Source organism: Stegodyphus dumicola, chromosome 5, assembly GCF_044657685.1.
Source record: "Stegodyphus dumicola isolate Sdum_Otavi_A_Nest chromosome 5, ASM4465768v1".
Lineage (NCBI taxonomy): Eukaryota > Metazoa > Arthropoda > Arachnida > Araneae > Eresidae > Stegodyphus > Stegodyphus dumicola.
In genome coordinates, this window is record NC_140772.1 from 28,314,870 (window position 1) to 28,335,791 (window position 20,922).

Below are 20,922 nucleotides of genomic sequence, written 5' to 3' on the forward strand. Positions count from 1 at the left end.
AAAAAATTTATTGATTAATAAAAAATATGAAAGTAAAAATTATCCTTCTTTACATCTTGCGCTCACAAATCATTACGGGAATATCCATTTACAATTATTAAAACCTGAAAAAAGTATGTCTGCGATGTTATCGTCATGCGATGATTTGTAGATACTTTATTTTTTACCACGATATTTTCGACGACGATGTTTTTAAACTGCGAAGTTTTTGAACCGCTTTATTTTCGACGGCGATATTTTGTACCGCGATGTTTTAGAACTGCGATGTTTTCTATTTACGATGTTTTCTCCCTCGATGTTTTGTAGCACGACGTTTTCTCCTTGCGTTGTTTTCTCCGCGACGTTTTCGTCTGCGATGTTTTTGCCGCAATGTTTTCGGCTGTAACCTGATTTTGTTGAGTAATTTTTGTCGCCAAATTTGTCGAAAAATTTCTAAAGTCGCCAAATTGGGCTGTCATTTGGCCTCATTTTGGTCCGATTCCTATGTAACTGTAATTATGTATGCCTTCCCGCAATTTCGAGAAACCGAAGGTACTGGAAATTTCTCGGCGGCCAGGGGAAAACTATTTAAGACCAGATGTTCTGTCCTATTGGACAGTTTAGTATTTTTATCTATTTGATGCTCCCTTAGTGGCACTTAACTGACAACAACCGAAAAACAACATACAAATCGCATGTTATTCGCTCTAAACAGAGGAACTTGAAGAGTTGGAGACAGTTTAGTTCAGATTTAAGTTCAGAGTTTAGTTCAGAGTATGGAGAGATCACCCTGCGAGCTTATGTAGTGAGGCTTTGTATATTGTCTTGTGTTTAACGTTCTTAGTAGTTTGAAGAAGTAACTACTGTTTGTGCTCTGTCATACTGAGATGAGCTCTACAAGTACTTTTCTCAGAAATTCAAGAACTTTAAACTATTTCTTTCGGGAAAATAAATTTTATCAAGCTATCATCGGTTCTGTACGTATTCAGTTCATTACAAACTTGTTCGTGAAAATATAAACTGAAACACAGCGAGCTTTATACATCCTTAAAAAATTAAACTGAGCAGATGTGCTTACAGTTTAAATCTTCATAATTTGCTTGGGGCCAAGCAACAGAAGAGGTAAACTTAAAATTCAAAGAAATTTAGTGCAGTAGACAAGCAGAGACTAGCAAGCGTTGGGTTAAAGCTATTAAGTGTGCGATTGACTTCGGCTAGCAAAATGGCTAATAGTATTCCACATCAATGAAAAGAATGTTCATAAAACTGCCGTGGAAGATAATAAATAAAGAAAATTTGCTCTGGTTTTGTCCTTCCTGCATTTATTACAAAACGAGAAAAAAATGCATTTTTACATATCATTATTTAATTCCAATGACAAATATTTTTGACCTGATTTAAAAAAAAAAAAAAAAAAAAAAAAAATCTGAAATGTTTCAGATTTTAAATTACGTCCAAAGGGGAGTTTTTTTAACATTTTGTGTGTTACCTTTCTTTATTAAATATCATGTTCCTCGCACTTAAACCATAAGATCCAGTGCAACAGCAATATCGCAAAATAGTTTTAAAACGAGCATATCTTTAGAATTTCCGATACAGAGACTCACGCGCTGGAGATAAAAATGTTTTTTCTTCACAACGTTGCCATTGCTCGCTTCGAAATCCTTGAGTTTGTTAATCAAAAATTCGTCAAAGTTTTAAAAAATAGGAAATCGATCATAAAACAAATTTCAAATTTCAAATTTGGTCTTCCACATGCTCATATTCGTTGAAGGATTACGTTAATTCAAAATTCGATGACTCTATGTACCGTTGTTTTATCACAATACGAGAAATATACATACATTTATGCAGATTTTTCATTATTTAATTTCTTCAAATATAATGCAGGACTCTAACATTTTGTGGCAACAGTTTGAAAAGTGAACCGACATTTATGAGTCCGACGCAAAATGCCAAAACGAAACTAATAGTCCTTCGGGATTCAAATCCCTTTGGACTAAAAAAAAAAAAAGAAACAAATTTTTTTGAAGAAAAATAAAACCTGATGCTTTGCTTATGATACGGAGACAAACCGTAATCATCTGTTTCGACTGGGTGAAATTCAGTACGGTCACAGAAAACCTCATTTCAATCAAGTACCTCCAGAGACAACGCCTTTCAATTCAGACGAGCTTTCGCCATTCTGACGCTAGCACGCAGCAACAGATATGCCTTACTGATTAATTAGGGTATCGATAACACTTGCATTTACACCACCGGACATCTATAGGAGAACTATCTCAACGCCTGCTGTATCTGAAGACTCTAAAATTGCACTTTCACGAGATTTTTTATCTCACTTACGAACTCTGTCACGTTAGGTTAGAAAAGATATACCATTTTCGTTCGTGTTCTACACAGGATGTGGTTTCATAACCCGGGTGCCTGCTGACAAGTGTTTCTAACCTGAGTCTTTAGAAATCTCGTGTAACAACATTGTTGGCGACCTATTTTGATTGGGTAAGAATAATTCAGAAGGAAATTTTTCTTGAGACGAACGGTGGATACATAAACGTAATGGATACATTCTAAAGGGAACTGCAGCGGCCGAGCGGTAAAGTCGCTGAACACTGGTAGTTCGGTCCGAGGTTCGAATCCCGCGAACGGGCTGGCTGCATGGGAGTTTTCGTGGTTTTCCCCATGTGTAGCGTGTATACGAGCCAGTTTCCCTTAGAAAGTCCTCCACGAAGGCATCCCTCCCCTTAGGAAGATAGCCCTCAAGGCTTTGCCATAATCACACACACACATCTAAAGGGAACTCAGCACGTTAAATCTGAGAAATCTCAGTCTTCGAAAAGAGTTTGCTGCAGAGCGATGCGCAGTCACCTAGGTTGTCTAGAAACTTCCAGCTACGAAAACTGTCAAAATTCCCAGCCACCGTCTTTTTCCGCTTTGGCACCTGCAGATTGCTTTTACTTTCCTGGAGGGAATTATCATCTCAAAGGCCATATTTTAATAACATTGAAAAAATTCAGAAAAACATAATCAGAGATAGAAGCAGTATTTCAAAAGAGGAGTTTTACGAAGGAATCACTGGAGCTATTATGCAAACGTCCAAAACGTGTTCTAGGCTTGCAAGACCCGCTTATTGAAAACTAAAACTTTAGAATGGTGTTCCTTCAACTTTGGATTTTGTGCGATCCGAGTCCTAAAGTTTTGTACACATAACCAACTGCCATCGGAGAAAATGCGTTTTCAGAAGCTACCATATTTGTAAATTCTATGATTGGTTGGGAGTAAGTAAGACATTTTTGCTGTCAGATATAGTATGCTTCAAGTTCTAGACCCAGCTTCTGAAAAGACAGATCTCATTAGGCCAGGAAAAACTCGTTCAAACAACGAATTTTTTTCCTCCCTTCGCCCAGTGCAAACATTCTCAAGCGTTAATTGCAAAGAAAATTGTAATGCTTATTATTCTCCGCCTGCTCGCCGATTTATTCTTTATCTATTTTCTGTATCTGGAAATGAAATTATACACTGAAGTGACAAAAGTCATGGGATAGCAATATGCAAATATACAGATGGCAGTAGTATCGCGTAGAAAATGTATAAATGCGAAGTGCTTTGGCAGGGCTTTCATTTGTGTTCAAGTTATACATGTGAAGAGGCTTTGACGTGATTATGGCCGCACGACGAGAATTAACAGACTTTGAACGCGGAATGGTAGTTGGAGCTAGACGCATTCCATTTCGGATATCGTTAGGGAATTCAACATTCCGAGATCCACAGTGTCAAGAGTGTACTGAGAGTATCTAATTTCAGGCATAACATCCCACCATGGACGGCGCAGTGGCCGACCACCTGCACTTAACGACCGAGACCAGCGACGTCTGCGTAGAGTTGTCAATGTTCACAGACAAGCAACACTGCGTCAAATAACCGCAGAAATCAATGTGGGACGTACGAGGGACGTGTCCGATAGGACAGTGCGGCGAAATTTGTCTTCCTTGGGCTATGCCAGCAGAAGACCGACTCGAGTGCCTTTACTAACAGCACGACATCGTCTGCAGCGACTCTCGTGGGCTCGTGAGCATATCCGTTGGTCCCTAAACGAATGAAAAACCGTGGCTTGGTCAGATGAGTCACGATTTCAGTTGGTAAGAGTTGATGGTAGGGTTCGAGTGTGGGGCAGACCCCATGAAGCCATGGACCCAAGTTGTCAACAAGGCACTGTTCAAGTTGGTGGTGGTTCCATAATGGTCTGGGCTGTTTTTACATGGCATGGACTCGGTCCTCTGGTGCAACTGAACCGATCATTGACTGGAAATGGATACCTTCAGCTACTTGGAGATCACTTACAGCCATTCATGGACTTCACGTACTCAAACAACGATGGGATTTTTATGGATGACAATGCGCCATGTCACCGGGCCACAATTGTTCGCGATTGGTTAGAAGAACATTCTGGACAATTCCAGCGAATGATCTGGCCACCTAGATCGCCTGACATGAATCCCATCGAACATTTATGGGACATCGTCGAGATGTCAGTTCGTGCCCAAAACCCTGCACCGTCAACACTTTCACAATTATGGATGTCTATAGAGGCAGCATGGCTCAATATTCCTGCAGGGGACTTCCAACGACTTGTTGAGTCCATGCGACGTCAAGTTGCTGCACTTCGCCGGGCAAAAGGAGGACCGACAAAATATTAGGAGGTATCCCATGACTTTTGTCACTTCAGTGTACATTAAATGGCACATTTATGAGAGCTGCATTAGAAATTAAAAGAAGCGAGAGAAGCAAATGAAAATACTTGTGGGGGAAAATAACTTTATACCGTTTAGTGGTTAACAAAAAATTAAACAAAACTCTATCGTTTGCTGCAGTTTCATTGGAGCTCAATCCAACTTCGTCAAAATTTTGCTGTTACAATACTGCACGCTACAGAAGTTGTAATTCTTGTTGTGGAAGTTAAAATCCTTGCTCAACGAAGAGCCATTAAGTTTCGAAACAGATTGCCAGGCCACCTACAGCAACGGAGCGTGATTTTGATGTCTTAGAAGCTTCAGAAATTTTTCTACATAGCAATGCCATGAATAACGTAACATCCACTTCCTTATCTGTATAAAATATATATACATGTACACTCAAGTCCTGATTGAACAGAGCAATACCGATACTTTTAAATGAAAATTACGGTTAATACGTAGGTAATTAAAAAAAGAACACAGGAAAAAAGAGGGTTAATCTTTGAATTATGGTAACTTGGCGATTTTTTGGCGAAAATTTGGCGACCAACCCTGCTACAGCAACCTGCTAGTTTTTGTTTGGACGCCATTTTGTTTTCCGAAGTAAAGGCTTTTTTTTTTTTTTTTTTACTCAACATTTTTTTCCAACAATCTGCTAGCCGAATTACGCTTATGCTAGAACTTTTATGGAACAAAAGTACTTAATCATGACGAAGATTAGGTGCGAAATTGGGAGAAAGTGCAGAATCGCCCACTGCTTACCGCGTTTTTACTAATTGCTTATACACGGTATCATCCATGTACACGTCGACCTATTTTCACTTAAAAAAAATCTCAGAATTGCACAAAAATGGCATTGCGCCCACTCTTGACTATATCCATGTACACTCTAAAGTCCTAGCTAATAACCTTTATCGCCTTACCAAAATGTCACCAAACTACCTGTTACCATATTCCGAAGATTAGCCAAAAAGAGTAATCCATATTATAATTAAGGAAAAATTAACTATTAGCAATTTATTTGTATTTTCTGTAAGTTTGATCTGGAAAATAAGCTCATTTGGCTACGAAAATTACATAAGTATTCAAAACAAAAAGAACTATAAATAACAGATGAATAAAAAAACTTAAAAAAAAAAAAAGAAAAGAAAAATAATTGTAAATAAAAATATCTCTGAGGACACCACTTGACTTAGTTGTATGGCCTATTGAATTATACACATTTTTTGTCGTATTTCATTTAAACATATTTCCTCGAATTTCATTAATGATATATTTCTCATTCAATCAATTCAGTTTTCAAAAATAAATAAAATCTCAAAACATCTTCATTAAAAATTGTAAAATACAAAAAACCTAAAACAAGAAATACAGTTAAAACCAGTTAAAAAGAAAACTACTTTTACAACTAAAATTAGAGTTTCTACGCAAAACAAGTAATTCGTCTAGCGAGTAGGAAGACAAAATTTTCGGTGCAAAAAATTGAAATTTAACTTTTGGCCCCACTGCACAAAAGGGCACTGAAGTTAGTGCACCATCTTATTTAACTCACTATTCTAAGAGTTTCAATCGTACTAAGAGTTTCAATCGTAAACAAATGGCGGCCTTGTTAGGCCTAGTGCCACTTAAACATCGTCATTGACCTCAAAATCGCTTAGAAGGTTTGATAGAATTTTATGATTCTCATTGTACAATATTTACATATTTCGAATAACATGCAGTTATATTACATTCTGTTGTGGATAAGAACTCTCAAGTACTGTAACATCATCTGCTATCATTGCTGCCCACACACTTTTGTTTGTATTTTCGCATTTTCCTAACCTTTTTTTACGCTAATGATTTGTGAACGTAATTTTTTAGCGTTCTTAATAAACAAATTTAACTTTTTTACTTCCTTGTCCGAAAAATAGGGAGTATTCTAATATCGAAAAATTTCAGGTATCATAATTCAAAGGAAATATCCATTTTGATCGTTCCCGAATCCATTTGGACGATTTTTTCCGTGACGTCTCTACGTCCGGACAAAATAAAGGACTCTTTTTTCCCACAATGAATTGTAAAATGGATTTAAAAGTTATACATATACACACATTTGGTTTTGCACTGTATACATTTGGTACTATACTGTTTGCTACTGTATATTTGATACTGTACTGTATATATTTGGTACTGTATATTTGATGATGTACTGTATACATTTGGTACAATATAAGCGGATTATTTACTAAAGAAATATTAATTATATTATCTCCTAAGATTAATTGCCGGTTTGGCATCGCCATATTACTTGAGTAAAGGACGAAAAACCTTCGTATTTATTTCTTAATTATTGTTCATTGAAAGGGAGTTGGTTTGTTCCCCTTGAAAAGTCAACTAATTTCCGATCAATGGCAATGATTTATTTAGCATTTAATTTAATTACTTGCTTTTAATTTGTTTCTTTTTACAATTGAAATTTTGTTATTCATGATTTAATTCAAGTCCCCGTTAAACATTTTTAACAATTTACATTCAAGTTACTTTAAAACAATTTTCGAAATTGATTTTCCTAACTATGGATTCACTCTTTTAAGATAATTCTACTAAAACTAATCTTAGGAGATAATATAATCAATATTTCTTTAGTAAATAAATTATTATTAATTTACTTTGCAGCAATTGCGCAAGTAGTAGAATAACTCGATTTCGCACTAAGGTGAATTTAAGATCATACAGCATATAATACATACATACATATATATAAAGAAGCTTAATAAGAGGCAAAACTTAAAAGCAAATGTTTTATAACCCTCCTGCGCTATAGCTTCAGGATTGAAGTAAAATATACTTAAAGCATCTAAAGTTAAAAGTAACTTGGAGTTAAAGCAAGGCAGTTCCTCAACAATAAAAAAAAAAAAAAAAAAAAGGTTTAACACAATATCTAAAAAATTTAAAAAGCGTTTTGAATTTTGATATTTGAAATTCGATGAAATAATTAACGCTGGGAAATGTTACTACTGTTCTCAGAAAAGAAAAGAAACAGTTGTGCAAATGAATGAAATTATTAAAGAAGTCATTTTCCTTATCTTTACATCATCGTCTGCAGGTTGCGAATTTCGACTCATCTGATTCGTGACACGAATTATTAAGAGGATGCGACCGCGAAACGCTTAAAAAGGGGAAAACGCAAGGCTTCCGCTTTTTCCTCGCTTCGGCCGGGCAAAACTCGAGATAGACAAAATCAAAGAGTATTTCAGTGTTACTCGTCATGTGGATTCAATACGGAGTGTTTCTGCTTCTCTTCGCGGCGGCTGCAACGCAGGACGTCAACTGGGGTAAAAAGGTCAGGTGTTTTGTAGTGGATGGAACAGTTGTTTGCCCTGAGTGCAACTACCGAGCAGGTAAATTGCGCTAATTCTTTGTACACTATAAACGTAATATATACGAATTTTATTCGCTTATATCCATCTATATTTCAAAACAAGAATTATTTTTAACTGATGGGCTTTATAAGCGTTATATCGCATGATATCGTACATGATATCCTATGTCCTTGTTTTCCTAACTCTCAAATCATTAAAAACCACATACGTTCAAGAATTTTATTTGAAATTTCTTACATACTCCATATATAATCTATTTCTAACTTCTCTTGTATCTTAAATCAGTGCTTTTCAACATTTTTTTTTTTTCTTTCTTTTTCTTTTTCTTTTTTTTCTTCCTATTCTAGAGGAACCCTGAGAACAATTCTGAGATTTCAAGGGTTTTGTACATAAATATTACAAGTGATTAGCCGTAAATATAACGTATTATTAAAGAATTTATCACTGTTTATTGCGGAATAATACGGTTCCAGGGAATCTTGGCAGAGAAATCCTGTAAATCCTGCTCAAGTTTCTGTATTTACTAGAACTTTGCCGAGGTACTTCATCTCTTAAGACAATAAATTATTACGGTAACCTATAAAAATAAATGCAGTTAAAACTTTAAAATAATAATAATAATAATAATAGCATTTAAAACTAGAATATGAATACTTAAATTAGAAATTTTATTTTATTTTTTTATTTGTTTTTCTTTTCTTCTCTTTTTTTATTAATTTATTTGGTACTTATTGCTTGCAATCAAATTAAAAATTTGTAGTGTGCTGAAATAAATGTAATAAAACTTTACTGAGAAGAGAGTCCAGTGTTCCAAAAGATTTCAATGGCTATAATGGTAGCTTTACAGAAATATGTTAAAAATCGGTATTTAATATATCAACTGAAACTCTATACAGCATATGGAGTATGAAAACTCGGCAAGTAACGTTATAATACTATAATGATAAAAAAAAAAAATCTGAAAGGTTTTAGATTTTAAATTACGCCCAAAGGGGCTTTTTATAACGTTTTGTTTTGTGTGTTACCTTTATTTATTAAATATCATGTTCTTCGCACTTAACCTTTAATTTTAGTTCAATAGCAATGTCGCAAAATAATTTTAAAATGAGCCTATCTTTAAAATTTCCGATACACAGTTCCGCGCGCTGCAGATAAAAAGGTTGCCCCCCCCCCGTAGATTGTTGCCATTGCTCGCTTTCAAATGGTTGAGTTTGTTACTCGAAAATTCGTTAAAGTTTTACAAAATATGAAATTGATAATAAAGCAAATTCCAAATTTCAAATTTAGGCTTCCACATGCCCATATACGCAATAGGATTTCGTCATTCAAAATTCGATGGCTCTATGTTGGAGAGTTGGTCATCTTAGACGGGTGATGTTAGAAATATTTATTTATTTACTTGCAAGGTAATTTTAATTAAACAGTTATTTTATGTTCCGAAATTTTACTGTCACTTCTCTCTTTCCGTTTTCCTGCCAGAACGCACATTTTAGCTAGCGTGTATTTAAACTCGGGTTTGAGATTGCTTTAGTCAAAGCGTTTTCCGCATGTTATTAACTGATATTCTACGGCATTGCTTTAACCTTGCAAATAGTGCTGTTACGCTGTTGTTAATTTTAATTAAACTAAATATCAGTCAGCTCAAGGTTACGCATATTCTGTGCGTAACCTTGGGCTGACTGATATTTAGTTTAATTAAAATTTCTGTTTTTGAGTTAACGCCATAAATGCTGGTTGGTTTATAAACAACAGGATTGCTTTCTGTTCATCTATTTGAATTCTTAATAAAACGATCTTTTGCACTCTCCAAATCAAGAACATAGTGATCGCATTGTTTGAATGTAAACATATCTTTTTATTATCGAAATTTGGATCGTTTTGCAGTGCCTCGGCTTTACTGAATACTGAAAGGGCTATAAACTTGTTACATTTAAAATATTCAATTAGACATTATTGTATAAAAAAAATTTCAAGTAATAAATACCCCTGGAAAGCGAGAATCAAAACTTATTTGGAACGAGAGATTGAACGTTTAGTACTTTTTCCCATTGGACTAATTTACAGATAATAACATCAGCAATACCTTGTGTTGCCAGAGTTCGGCGATATTAGTTGAAATGAAAAATGTTTACCAATTAACATCGTAAAAGGTGGTTTTAGGTTTATTATATTTCTAGTTCAATGCTGGACCATAGTTTTGCTGAGGAGCTAATTTTTTATCACCAGGATTTGATGACTGGGTCCTCTAATATCCTGTCGTCCTTTAAAAGGGGGAGTATGTAAGGTAATTTCTCCCTCCTTTCCGCATGCCTTCGTGGTGTAACGGTAGCACACTCGACGCATATTCTAGAGGACCAGACTGACGAGGCTGACGTCATTTCTTGGAAGCTCCGTCTTTCCAGAGGCTATAAAAAGACTCGCAAAAGGAATATCGGGGCTTTTTCTTAAAAGTCACAATGCAGTAAACTTCATACAAAAAGTTATTAGTAATTCTTTTATTTACTCCGGATTTCTGATTTTTGTAACTGCTATTTCTCCTGAATAATAATAAATGGATCCTGTTTTTTAAACTTATCGTCTGATTATTTAAGCTACGACTAAAGCTGATACATCACATATATATATATATATATTGGGGGGGGGGTAAAAATATATATATACAGTGTCTCACAAAAGTGATGGGACACTTGTGCTTTACAAAAGGAAACTGTAGTAAAATTAATTAAAAAAACATGTAAAAATTTTTTGTGGGTGTGTTTCATACTTAAATTTAGTAACAATTATTACATAACATACATTTTCTCAAAATATTAAAATATTAATTTAATAAAAATACAATTGTTTAGAAAGGAGCAAAAAATGGCTCACATAAGTGATGGGACACTTACTTTTCCATCAAATATTTATCCAAAAATTTTACTTTTTAAAAGGTTTTAATATTTTGTTGAATTTCCTTTTACTTTTAAAACATGATTTAATCTTCTTGGGATGGATTCGACTAATTCTTTTGTGATTTCTGGAGTGATTTTACCCCATTCTTCTTGAAGCACCTTTTTTAATTGTTGTTTTGAAGAAATGGTGTGTTTGCGAATTCTTGATTCTAATTCTTGCCAAATATTCTCTATGGGATTTAATTGTGGAGATTGTGGTGGTGTTTTTATTATTTCAGGTGAGTTATACAGCAGCCAGAGTCTAATGTTCAGAGCAGTGTGCGTGGGGTCATTGTCCTGGTAGAATTTAAAATCGTTATGAAGGTTCAATTTTCGTGCTAAAGATTTCAAGTTTTGATTTAAAATGTCAATATACTTGTACTGATCCATTATACTGTCAGTAAAAACAAGAGTACCAACTCCAGCGGACGACATACAACCCCATACAATAACTCCTCCTCCACCATGTTTTACTGTTGGCACCAAGTTCTGTTTTTGAGATTCTTCCCTGGGTTTTCTCCACACCAAGATTCTACCGTCAGAACCAAATATATTAAATTTACTCTCATCAGCAAATATAACTTCATTCCAGTAATCAGAATTCTTATTTATGTTGGATTTTGCCAAAGCCAGTCTGGGTTTTCTATTCTTTTCACTTACGAAGAATTTTTTCTTGGCTGCTCTACCGTGATATCCAGCAGATCGAATTACTCTTCTAATAGTCTCAGGTTTAACAATTACTCCATATAATGCTTGTAAATCAGCAGCAACTTTAGGAGCACTCATTCTTGGATTTTTTTTAATATTTCGAACGATAATTCGCTTTATTCCATTGGATAGCTTTGATGGTCGGCCAGGTCTTCTTTTATCCTGAATTATATGTTCTTTTTATATCGTTTAATGATATTGTAAACTGTTGAATGACTCAAGTTAACTGTTTCAGGAGTTTCTCTAATAGATTTTTCACGTTCAATATGCAAATTAATAATTAATTTTCGAATTTTAGGCAGAGTTTCTTTTCGTTTAGCATTCATGGCTGCACAGAGCTAAAAAACACAAAAATTCCAAAACAAACTGGAGTGAAATACTGCAGACGATTTTATAAATTATTGCCAATTGCTTTTGAGTAAAAATAAAAACCCCAAAAAATATTTTTATTGTAGTATGTAGTAGTATCTAATGGTGTCCCATCACTTATGTGAGCCATTTTTTGCTCCGTTCTAAACAATTGTATTTTTATTAAATTAATATTTTAATATTTTTAAGAAAATGTATGTTATGTAATAATTGTTACTAAATTTAAGTATGAAATTACCCACAAAAAATTTTTACATGTTTTTTAATTAATTTTATTACAGTTTCCTTTTGCGAAGCAGAAGTGTCCCATCACTTTTGTGAGACACTGTATATATATATATATATATATATATATATATTTTGTTGTTGTTGTTGTTAAAAAAATGTTGTGGCCATCGTTTGTTTTTAGATTGTGAATTCAACTGTCATGCAATTTAAGTTTGAGACCTCCTGGCTTACAACTTTATAGCCTTCATCTTTTTCAAGACCAAATGCTGTTACCTTATCAGCAGAAATTTTCTGTTTTATGATAACAAGGATGGTTTTTCCGACCGTAAATTAGCGTTCAGTTCTTTCTTCATCCCTCAGAAGACACAGTGGAATTCATTGCTTCGAAAGCCGTGTTTCGCTCAGGAAATCACAAATTCTTTTATCCTTTTCAAATTCTAGACAAGGCATTTTCTACTGGATGTTTTTTGGATAATTAGAAGTTCAACGTGCTATATTTGAGTTTGAAACCTCTGACTTAAAGGAATGTCTTAATCAGATAAAATTTTATAGCCTTCATCATTTTTTGTTTTATTTTTATGCAGGATACAATTTAAAAAACGTTCAGATATTTATAACAGTTCCGCATTACATTCCAAATCATACTTTTGTCTTTAAAATGAAAGTGGGCATGCTATTTACTTACTTATAAGACCGGTGAAAAACGACAATTCTTCCTATGCTGTATTTTTGGAAAAATTATTTGGTTGCGAAGGTTTTCATGCTTTTCGCGTGAAGTATGCGTTAAGGGAATAGGAGCCAGTTTCCTTTACAAAGTCCCCTCCATTCAGGCTTTCCTTCTTTTAGGTAGATAGTTCTTGTGCTCACTGCTTTAAACAGTGAATTAACCGAAAAACTCTGAATAAGTGTCACTGACATTGCCATTACTGAGTGAGAATTCTGAAATTAAAAATTTATTGATATTTATCTAACTTTAAAGATTCCCCCATTCCTACACTTTCCTCTGCAAGTTTTTCTTCTTCATAAAAATTCATTCATTTAAAGCAGAGCAGCATAGATTTTTCAATATCTCCCATGCAATAATAAAATGGTTCAGTAAAAAGTAAAAGTTATATTGAAAATTTAAAAAAAATTAAAATACGTCTTGATTTGTTTGTTAAATGCAATTAGAGATTATCATTGCTTGCTTTATTTACTAGTTTAAATCGAAACTGAAAGTTCGAAATAAAAATTCGGAAATATTTCAACCATTTTTATTTCGCATGAAAAGATATTATTTCTAAACTGATGCGAGTCTTTCTTGAATGTATTATTTTCAAAAAGAAAAAAAAAGAAAAAAAAACCTGAATTAATTTGAAGAAAATATTTAACTTGTGCTTCTACTCTGAAAAATTTACGATGTTTAACTTGTGTTTTTACTCTGGAAATTTACGTTTCTCCACAATTAGTCAGATAACCAGTTTTAGGGTTTATTGATTCAAATAAAAAGGATTTTTTTTTTAAATTTTCATTCCTTTGCACTTTAGCAAATATATAATTATTTTTATTTTCCAATACAGTTAACTACCGAATGGAGTTAAAATGGAGGTGGATAAATCGGAACTTGCCTAAAAAAAGATTTGTTTATTGAGAAGCGATGGAAAAATTACAAACACTCAATATAAATAAATTTCTATAGAAAATACAAATAGAAAAAATGCGTTAGTTAATATCAGTGATAGCACATGATATCTGGAGTAAGAACTAAAATCTAAAAGTTTAACCATTTTTTTACGCGAGTTTGAACTCAATGACAATTTTAAGTTCTCTCATAAATATGTTCTTTAATGCGGTTTATAATTTTAATAATGTTTATTCGTCGTTAATAATAGTGTGTTCTTTTTGTTTCGAGCACCAATTTAATTTACATAACCAAATGAACTTGTTCTTCAGAAAAATATAAGGAAATTTGTTAATAGTATTTTTTTGTTAATCACACTATAGAAGACACTTTGTTTTAATTGTCGTAACATAAAACTGTGATTATGAGTTCATAGTGGATGTCGTTCCCAGTATTAATCTAGCTTTATCGAGAGTTGACTATTTACAAAATTCCTCTGAAAATGACCATTCACAGTTCTCGAATATTTTAGTTTTTTAAATCTCTTTTCATTCCTTGTACGAAGTGAAAGGAATTAGTGTAATCGCAAGAATTTTCGGGTATCATATTCAACAAAAATCTCCACTTTGACTGCTCTCGTATCTATTTGAATGATTTTCTTTGCGTGACATCTGTACGTACCGACAGAATAAAGGACTCTTTTTTTTTCCAAAACGGATTGCAAAATCGTTTTAAAATGGATTCAGAAGAGATTCTTTCGTGACATCTGTACGTACGTATATGTCTTGCATAATTGAAAGACGAGTAGCCTTAGAATGCTGAAATTTTGTATTTGGTACTGCTGTAGTTGTGGGCTTCCCTTTTTCGTCGCAAACGGTCGCACCAGGCGTATACACTCACTATGTTACTCCGCTCGGTAACCTCAGAATTTTTATACTTATATGTCGGTAAATTGCTCATTTTTTGCTTTAAAAAATTAAATTATGTTGTTCTTATGTTCCGGTTAGGTTTTTGTGACTGTAGTTAATCTGCATGCAATAGTTGTAGAATATTCAACAATTTAAGAGTTAAGATACAATAACACGCCGAAGAAATATTAATTTAGAAGTCAAACAACAAAAGTCAACGTTATATTTTCAAATTTTCACTGGACTAGTTTCGATGTTTTACCGAACCATCATCCTCAGCTGCAAAAGAACAAATGGATTTGCGCTATTTGCGCTTTTGCAGTTGAAGATGGTGGTTCGGTAAATCATCGAAACTAGTCCTGTGAAAATTTGTAAATATAACGCTGATTTTTGTTGTTTGACTTCTAAATTAATCTTTCTTATTTAACTCTTAAAGTGTTTCTTGAAGATGTTTTTTGAATAATTTTGGCAGCAGAAAAATTGAAAGTGTGATTTTCGGACCAACAATGTTGGGCAACAGAAGACTTCTGTGTTTCCTTTTTTTTAACATATGCCTGATGTTCCTTTACTCGAAATTTTAAGGCTCTCTTAGTTTGGCCAATGTAAATTAAACCACACTGGCAAGGAATACTATAAATACCCCAGGAATTCATATCCGGAATGGGGTCCTTGAGTATGGAACTCGGAATTTTATTAACGGTAGAATAAACGACCCGAAAGTTAAATTTCTGCAAAATACGTGCAACTTTATAGCTAATTGATGGAAAGAAGGGGATGACAACAGAATTTTTATCATCTCCTAAAACAAGAGTGTGCCTTTTGGTGTGTTGAGATGAAAATTTTTCAACTGCTTGATTAATAATGTTGGATGAAAAGCCTCTGTCAATAGCTGTTGCTTTTAAATAATTTAGTTCTTCATCAAGGGATAGTTTGGAGGAGCAAACTTGAAGAGCACTGAAAACATAGGAATATAATGAAGCTAACTTTTGTTTAGTCGGATGACATGATTTGTGCTGTAGAAAGCAAACCGATGAAGGTTTACGGTAAACCGTAGTACTGAAGTTGGATGTGTTACGTGTGACCAGAATGTCGAGAAACGGAAGAGAATTGCAAGTTCAAAAGTAAACTGATCCTGCTATTCAGCTGACTGATCCTGCTATAAAAAGCAAGATATACTTCTAGCTAATGCCAGCAAAGACTATTATTATCAAAGTGCCCTCAATTGTTGTTGTTAGCTGTTAGTTCAGTGTGAGTTAAGACTACTGAGATATCTCCCGGTTAGCTTTGCTATTTAAATAAATGTGTTTTGTATTGCTTTGCGTTTAAGTTTTTAGTAGTTTTAAGTTTTGCGTTAAGTTTTTGCTTTTAAGTTTTTAGTAGTGCTTTGTATTGCTTGCGTTTTAAAGTTTTTAGTAGTAGTTATTAGTAGTTTGAAATGTAACTGCTAATTGTACTCTGTGATGCTGTTAACACCTGTATGAGTATTTCTGTGGAACGTTTCAGAACTCTGACGTGTTTCTTTGGATAAAATAATTCAATCTGTTACGAACCCATACTCACGCAACGGTATAAAGTATTTCACTGGACTTTCGCTTACATTCGCATGCATATAAATTAAAAATAACCAAAAAATTAGAATTTTATAATCTAACGAAATCGACTGTACTATCGAAATTAACAACATTGATTCATTAATTTTAAATTATTAAAGGAACAACTTGTCATTACATGGCGCGCAAATCTTTGTGCTATACCGAAGTATACGCATATATAGGATCAGAAGCTTATTTTATTAATTACAATAACGGTGGTAATTAAAAAATTAACCGCTAATGCATTTTAAATGAAATTGATTAAAGATATTAATATCGAGTAACATGTAAATATACATGATTAAGAGTTAGATATATTACTTTTAAGTAGTTCCGTCAGAAAAGCCTGGACCAATCACAACACGTCTGAGAATTGGTAATTTAAATGCACTCGTAGATGATAAAATGAAAATTCTTATACATTGTGGAACGGAGGCCTTCTAGATTAATAAATATCTTGGCGGTGTAATGAAACACAAAATAGTCAGGCAAAAACGTTGAAAAAACTAAGCTACAGACATTTCGAATATCAATGTCTTTGGATCTATTAATTACACGTTCAACTAAAAATTGTAGAATAATTACGTTATTTTGAAGCAGAAGATGTGAAAAATGTGCAATTCCCTCGCCGGAACTCGAACCTTGACTTCTGGAATACGCGCCGCGTGTGCTACCGTTACACCACGAAGGTATGGGGAAAGGAGGGAGAAAATGGCTTATTAGAAATATATTATTTATTAAAAAAGTAATTTTTGTGTTTAAAGGAACTACTTAAATTGTTGCAAAAATTAGCCATGGAAACCATCTAAAATTGCGTGATAAAATGCTTAAAATTTTTTCATAACTTGTCCTAAATATCAAGTATTTACACAGATAAGATACCGGGAGTTTACCCCCCTCCTCTTGATAAAAACAGGAACAATTTTTATCGTCTGTTTACAGTAATAAATATTGATCCACTTCAGAAATTTCCACTGAAAATAAGGTCGACGAACAAATAAAATCCCTACCTACAGTTCCATATCATTCATTAAGCGTTGTACGTATTATGAATAAGCACTTCTCCGTATTTTATTTCATGAAAAAACTTATGCAGTATGATAAGTCAACAAAAGAACAATCTTATGAGAAAAAGATAATGAAACCAAAGAAAATTGTGCCGTTGTTAAATAGCACAATATACCAAACCCCATGTGGCATAAATAAGATCTTCTTTCATTTAACTTCCACGTTATAACAAAGTATTGGTTATCTACGTACTAATACCAAATTTGGATTGTTGGTTATTAGTATAATGAAGCAAACCTATTAAAATAGATTTTCTATCTATATTTTAATATACAAAATATTATAATAAATAACCATAAATATAATATACAAAATATTAGCTTTTGAAAACATTTAATATTAAATATTAATTTACCATTAGTTATTTTCTGTCATTAGTCAGTTTAGGTTGGAAAAGTTTTCTGGGCAACAGACGTTGAATAATGTATATGTTGAATAATGTTTAATATTTATGCACTGCAGTTTGCTTTTGCAATTTACGAATAAAATGTAGTTTTAAGATTAAAAATATACTCGGATAAATATCTCATCGCGTTACTTCACTTTGATATAACATTCCTGGACATATGATGGAAATTTTGCTGATATTGAATTTTAACTATTTCTGGAAAGGAACTTAGAAGAGGTTAATGCATCTAAGGACTTCCTTTCGGAAGGAAACATCTTTTGTGTGGATGTTCTAATGCTTATTTAGCAAAAGAATGTATTTCTAAAGACAGTGGAATTAAAATACAACACTTATCTTTTCAATTTATTAACTGACTAATGTCTACGCATGGCTTACCTTACAAGGAAAAGCCGAACTTTCTAAAAACGTACACTACAAACTTTAAATACATAGAAGGCGTTTAACATTTTTAGAAAGATTTCAGTAAATAATTTTAAAAACGCGTTTTGGGATAAAATTTTCTGACAATAGCTGTTATTTGAAATGAGAAAATCGTCTGCTACTTTTAAATTCATTCTTATTTCAAAATATCGCACGTAAACAAGCTGTGGATTGAAAAGGATAAGTTTTGCCATTTCGGAAGAAAAACATTCCTATTCCGTAATTTAAAAACACTCTAAAATTCATAATATTAAAATTTCTAAGTGCAAAATAATTAATTGGAAAGTGAGAATTATCAATGGAAAGAAGTTCGTCCGTCAATTTAAAGCGTCTTCTTAATAGAAATAGGACAGAAGACGAATACCCGAAAATGATACTCACTGTTTTTAATGTTTCCAAGGTTGAATGGTTGGTAAGAAAAGAAAAGACGCCAATGCAGAAATCATTTGCAGAATCTTTAAATACTTCTGAAGCAACAATAAATAAAATAATAAACCAAGATTTACAGCCTAATAAATCTAAAAAGAATAATATTCACTAGCTTTTGCCGAGATAATGTGTCTCAAAGCAGAAACATTTGTAGACCTCTGTATGAAAACTATTTAGCAGAAGATAAATGGAAATACATTGCGAGTCTTAATAAAGCATAGGTCCCTAAATGACTGCAACAGAAAAAGGTCTATTTGTTATCGAAAAAAAAAAAAAAAGAGAAAAAAATATACAAACCTCAGTGCAGAGAAAGTTTCAAGGGTTTATGATTGCAGTAGGATTTTCTTATAATGGGAACTTTAGAAGAGAGAAAATATGTTAAAGTCAATCCAATGTATTATCAAATGTATGGAAGAATTTCCATTTTTCCATACCAATGATTTTCATAAGTTTCATAAGAGTGAAACTTTATCAAGACAAAGCAACCAGTCATACTTCAAAAAGTACCACTACATTCCTTGAAAAAATGAAGACTGGTATATGTATTGTAAATATACCTTTTCACAGTATTCCTGCATAGTCCTCTGACGTTTCACTTATGCAGTATTGTGCCTCTAATCTCTTGAAAAGAGCTCTTTCTAAGGGCAAACTCTTCACTATTATGGACTCTGGAACTATTATGAATGGTTTATGGACTACAGAAAGATTAGAGACTATAGAAAAGTGTGGTAATATCGGTAAACTTAGTTTCAATAGCACTAAAACAAAAATGGTAACATTCCTAAAATTTCAAAATTGGTAAAATATCCACCATATTTACTATGGACGAATGTCCTTATTTTCAAAATAATGATACCTTAAACCAGGTGGGATTCATACCTCATAAAAACGTAATCTGGTTTCCGCATCTCTCTGAAAGACGAGATCGAATATACGCAGTCGCAAATTATCTAAATGACGCATAAATGGGAACTTACAGAAAGACATGAAAAGAACTGTATTCAAGAGCAGTTGAAAGATTAATCTGTGGTGCCTTGTATAGTGGCATTGTAGCGGCACAGTAAGAACAACTAATAGTTCAACAAATTTAACAAATAAAAACAAAAACAAAAAAAAAATCTGAAAGCGTTCAGATTTTACATTTCGCCCAATTTATATATATATATATAACATTTTGTGGCTTACCTTTATTTACTAAATATCAAAATATCAAGTTCTTCGCACTTAAACCATAAAATTCAATTCAACAGCAATATCATAAAATAATTTTAAAATGAGCTTATCTTTAGAATTTCCGATACACAGTCTCGCGCGCTGAGGATAAAAATGGTTTTTTTTTTTCGTACAGTGTTGCCTTTGCTCGCTTTGAAATCGTTGAGTTTGTTAATCAAAACTCGTTAAAGTGTTACAAAATATGAGATCGATAATAACACAAATTTCAAATTCCAAATACGTGCTTCCAGATGCCCATATTCGGGTCTAGACGTAAGTTATTCAAAATTGGATGGCTCTAGGTGCCGTTGTTTTAACACAATGCGAGAAACATACATAAATTTATGCAGATTCTTCATTATTAGTCCAAAGTGGTTTTTTCCTGAAGGTCTTTGTTTCCGTTTTCCGATTTTGCGTTGCTTCACTATAAATATCCGTTTCACTTTTCAAACTGTTGCCACTAAATGTTAGAATTCTGTATTATATTTTAAGAAATTAAATAATGAAAAATCTGCATAAATGTATGCAAATTTCTGGCATTGTGATAAAACAACGGTACATAGAGCCATGGAATTTTGAATGACGTAATCCTCCTACGACTATGGGCATGAAGCCCACATTTGAAATTTGGAATTTGTCTTATTATTGATTTCATATTTTGTAAAACTTGAATTTTTGATTAACAAACTCAAGATTTTCAAAGCGAGCCATGGCAACGTTGTACAGAAAAAACATTTTTATCTCCAGCGCAAAAGTCTCCGTATCGAAAATTCTAAAGATATGCTCTTTTTAAAACTATTTTGCGATATTGCTGTTGAACTGAATTTTATAGTTTAAGTGCGAAGAACGTCATATTTAATAAATAAATGTAACACACAAAATGTTAAAAATACACCACTTTGGACGTAGTTTAAAATCTGAAATTTTTCGGATTTTTTTTAAGCTTTTTAAAAGGTTTTCTCTTTTATTTAA

The 20,922-nt window shown here is 33.2% G+C and overlaps 1 protein-coding gene across 1 annotated transcript in view; it reads left to right on the forward strand.

Moving 5' to 3' along the window:
- Positions 1-7,882: 7,882 nt before the first annotated feature.
- Positions 7,883-20,922, forward strand: part of LOC118202558 (uncharacterized) — a 51,884-nt gene continuing 38,844 nt past the window's right edge. The window contains exon 1 of the mRNA XM_035374724.2: positions 7,883-8,095. Within this exon, the coding sequence (XP_035230615.1) occupies positions 7,963-8,095 (133 nt within the window). The 5' untranslated portion in view covers positions 7,883-7,962. The remainder of the gene's footprint in view (positions 8,096-20,922) is intronic.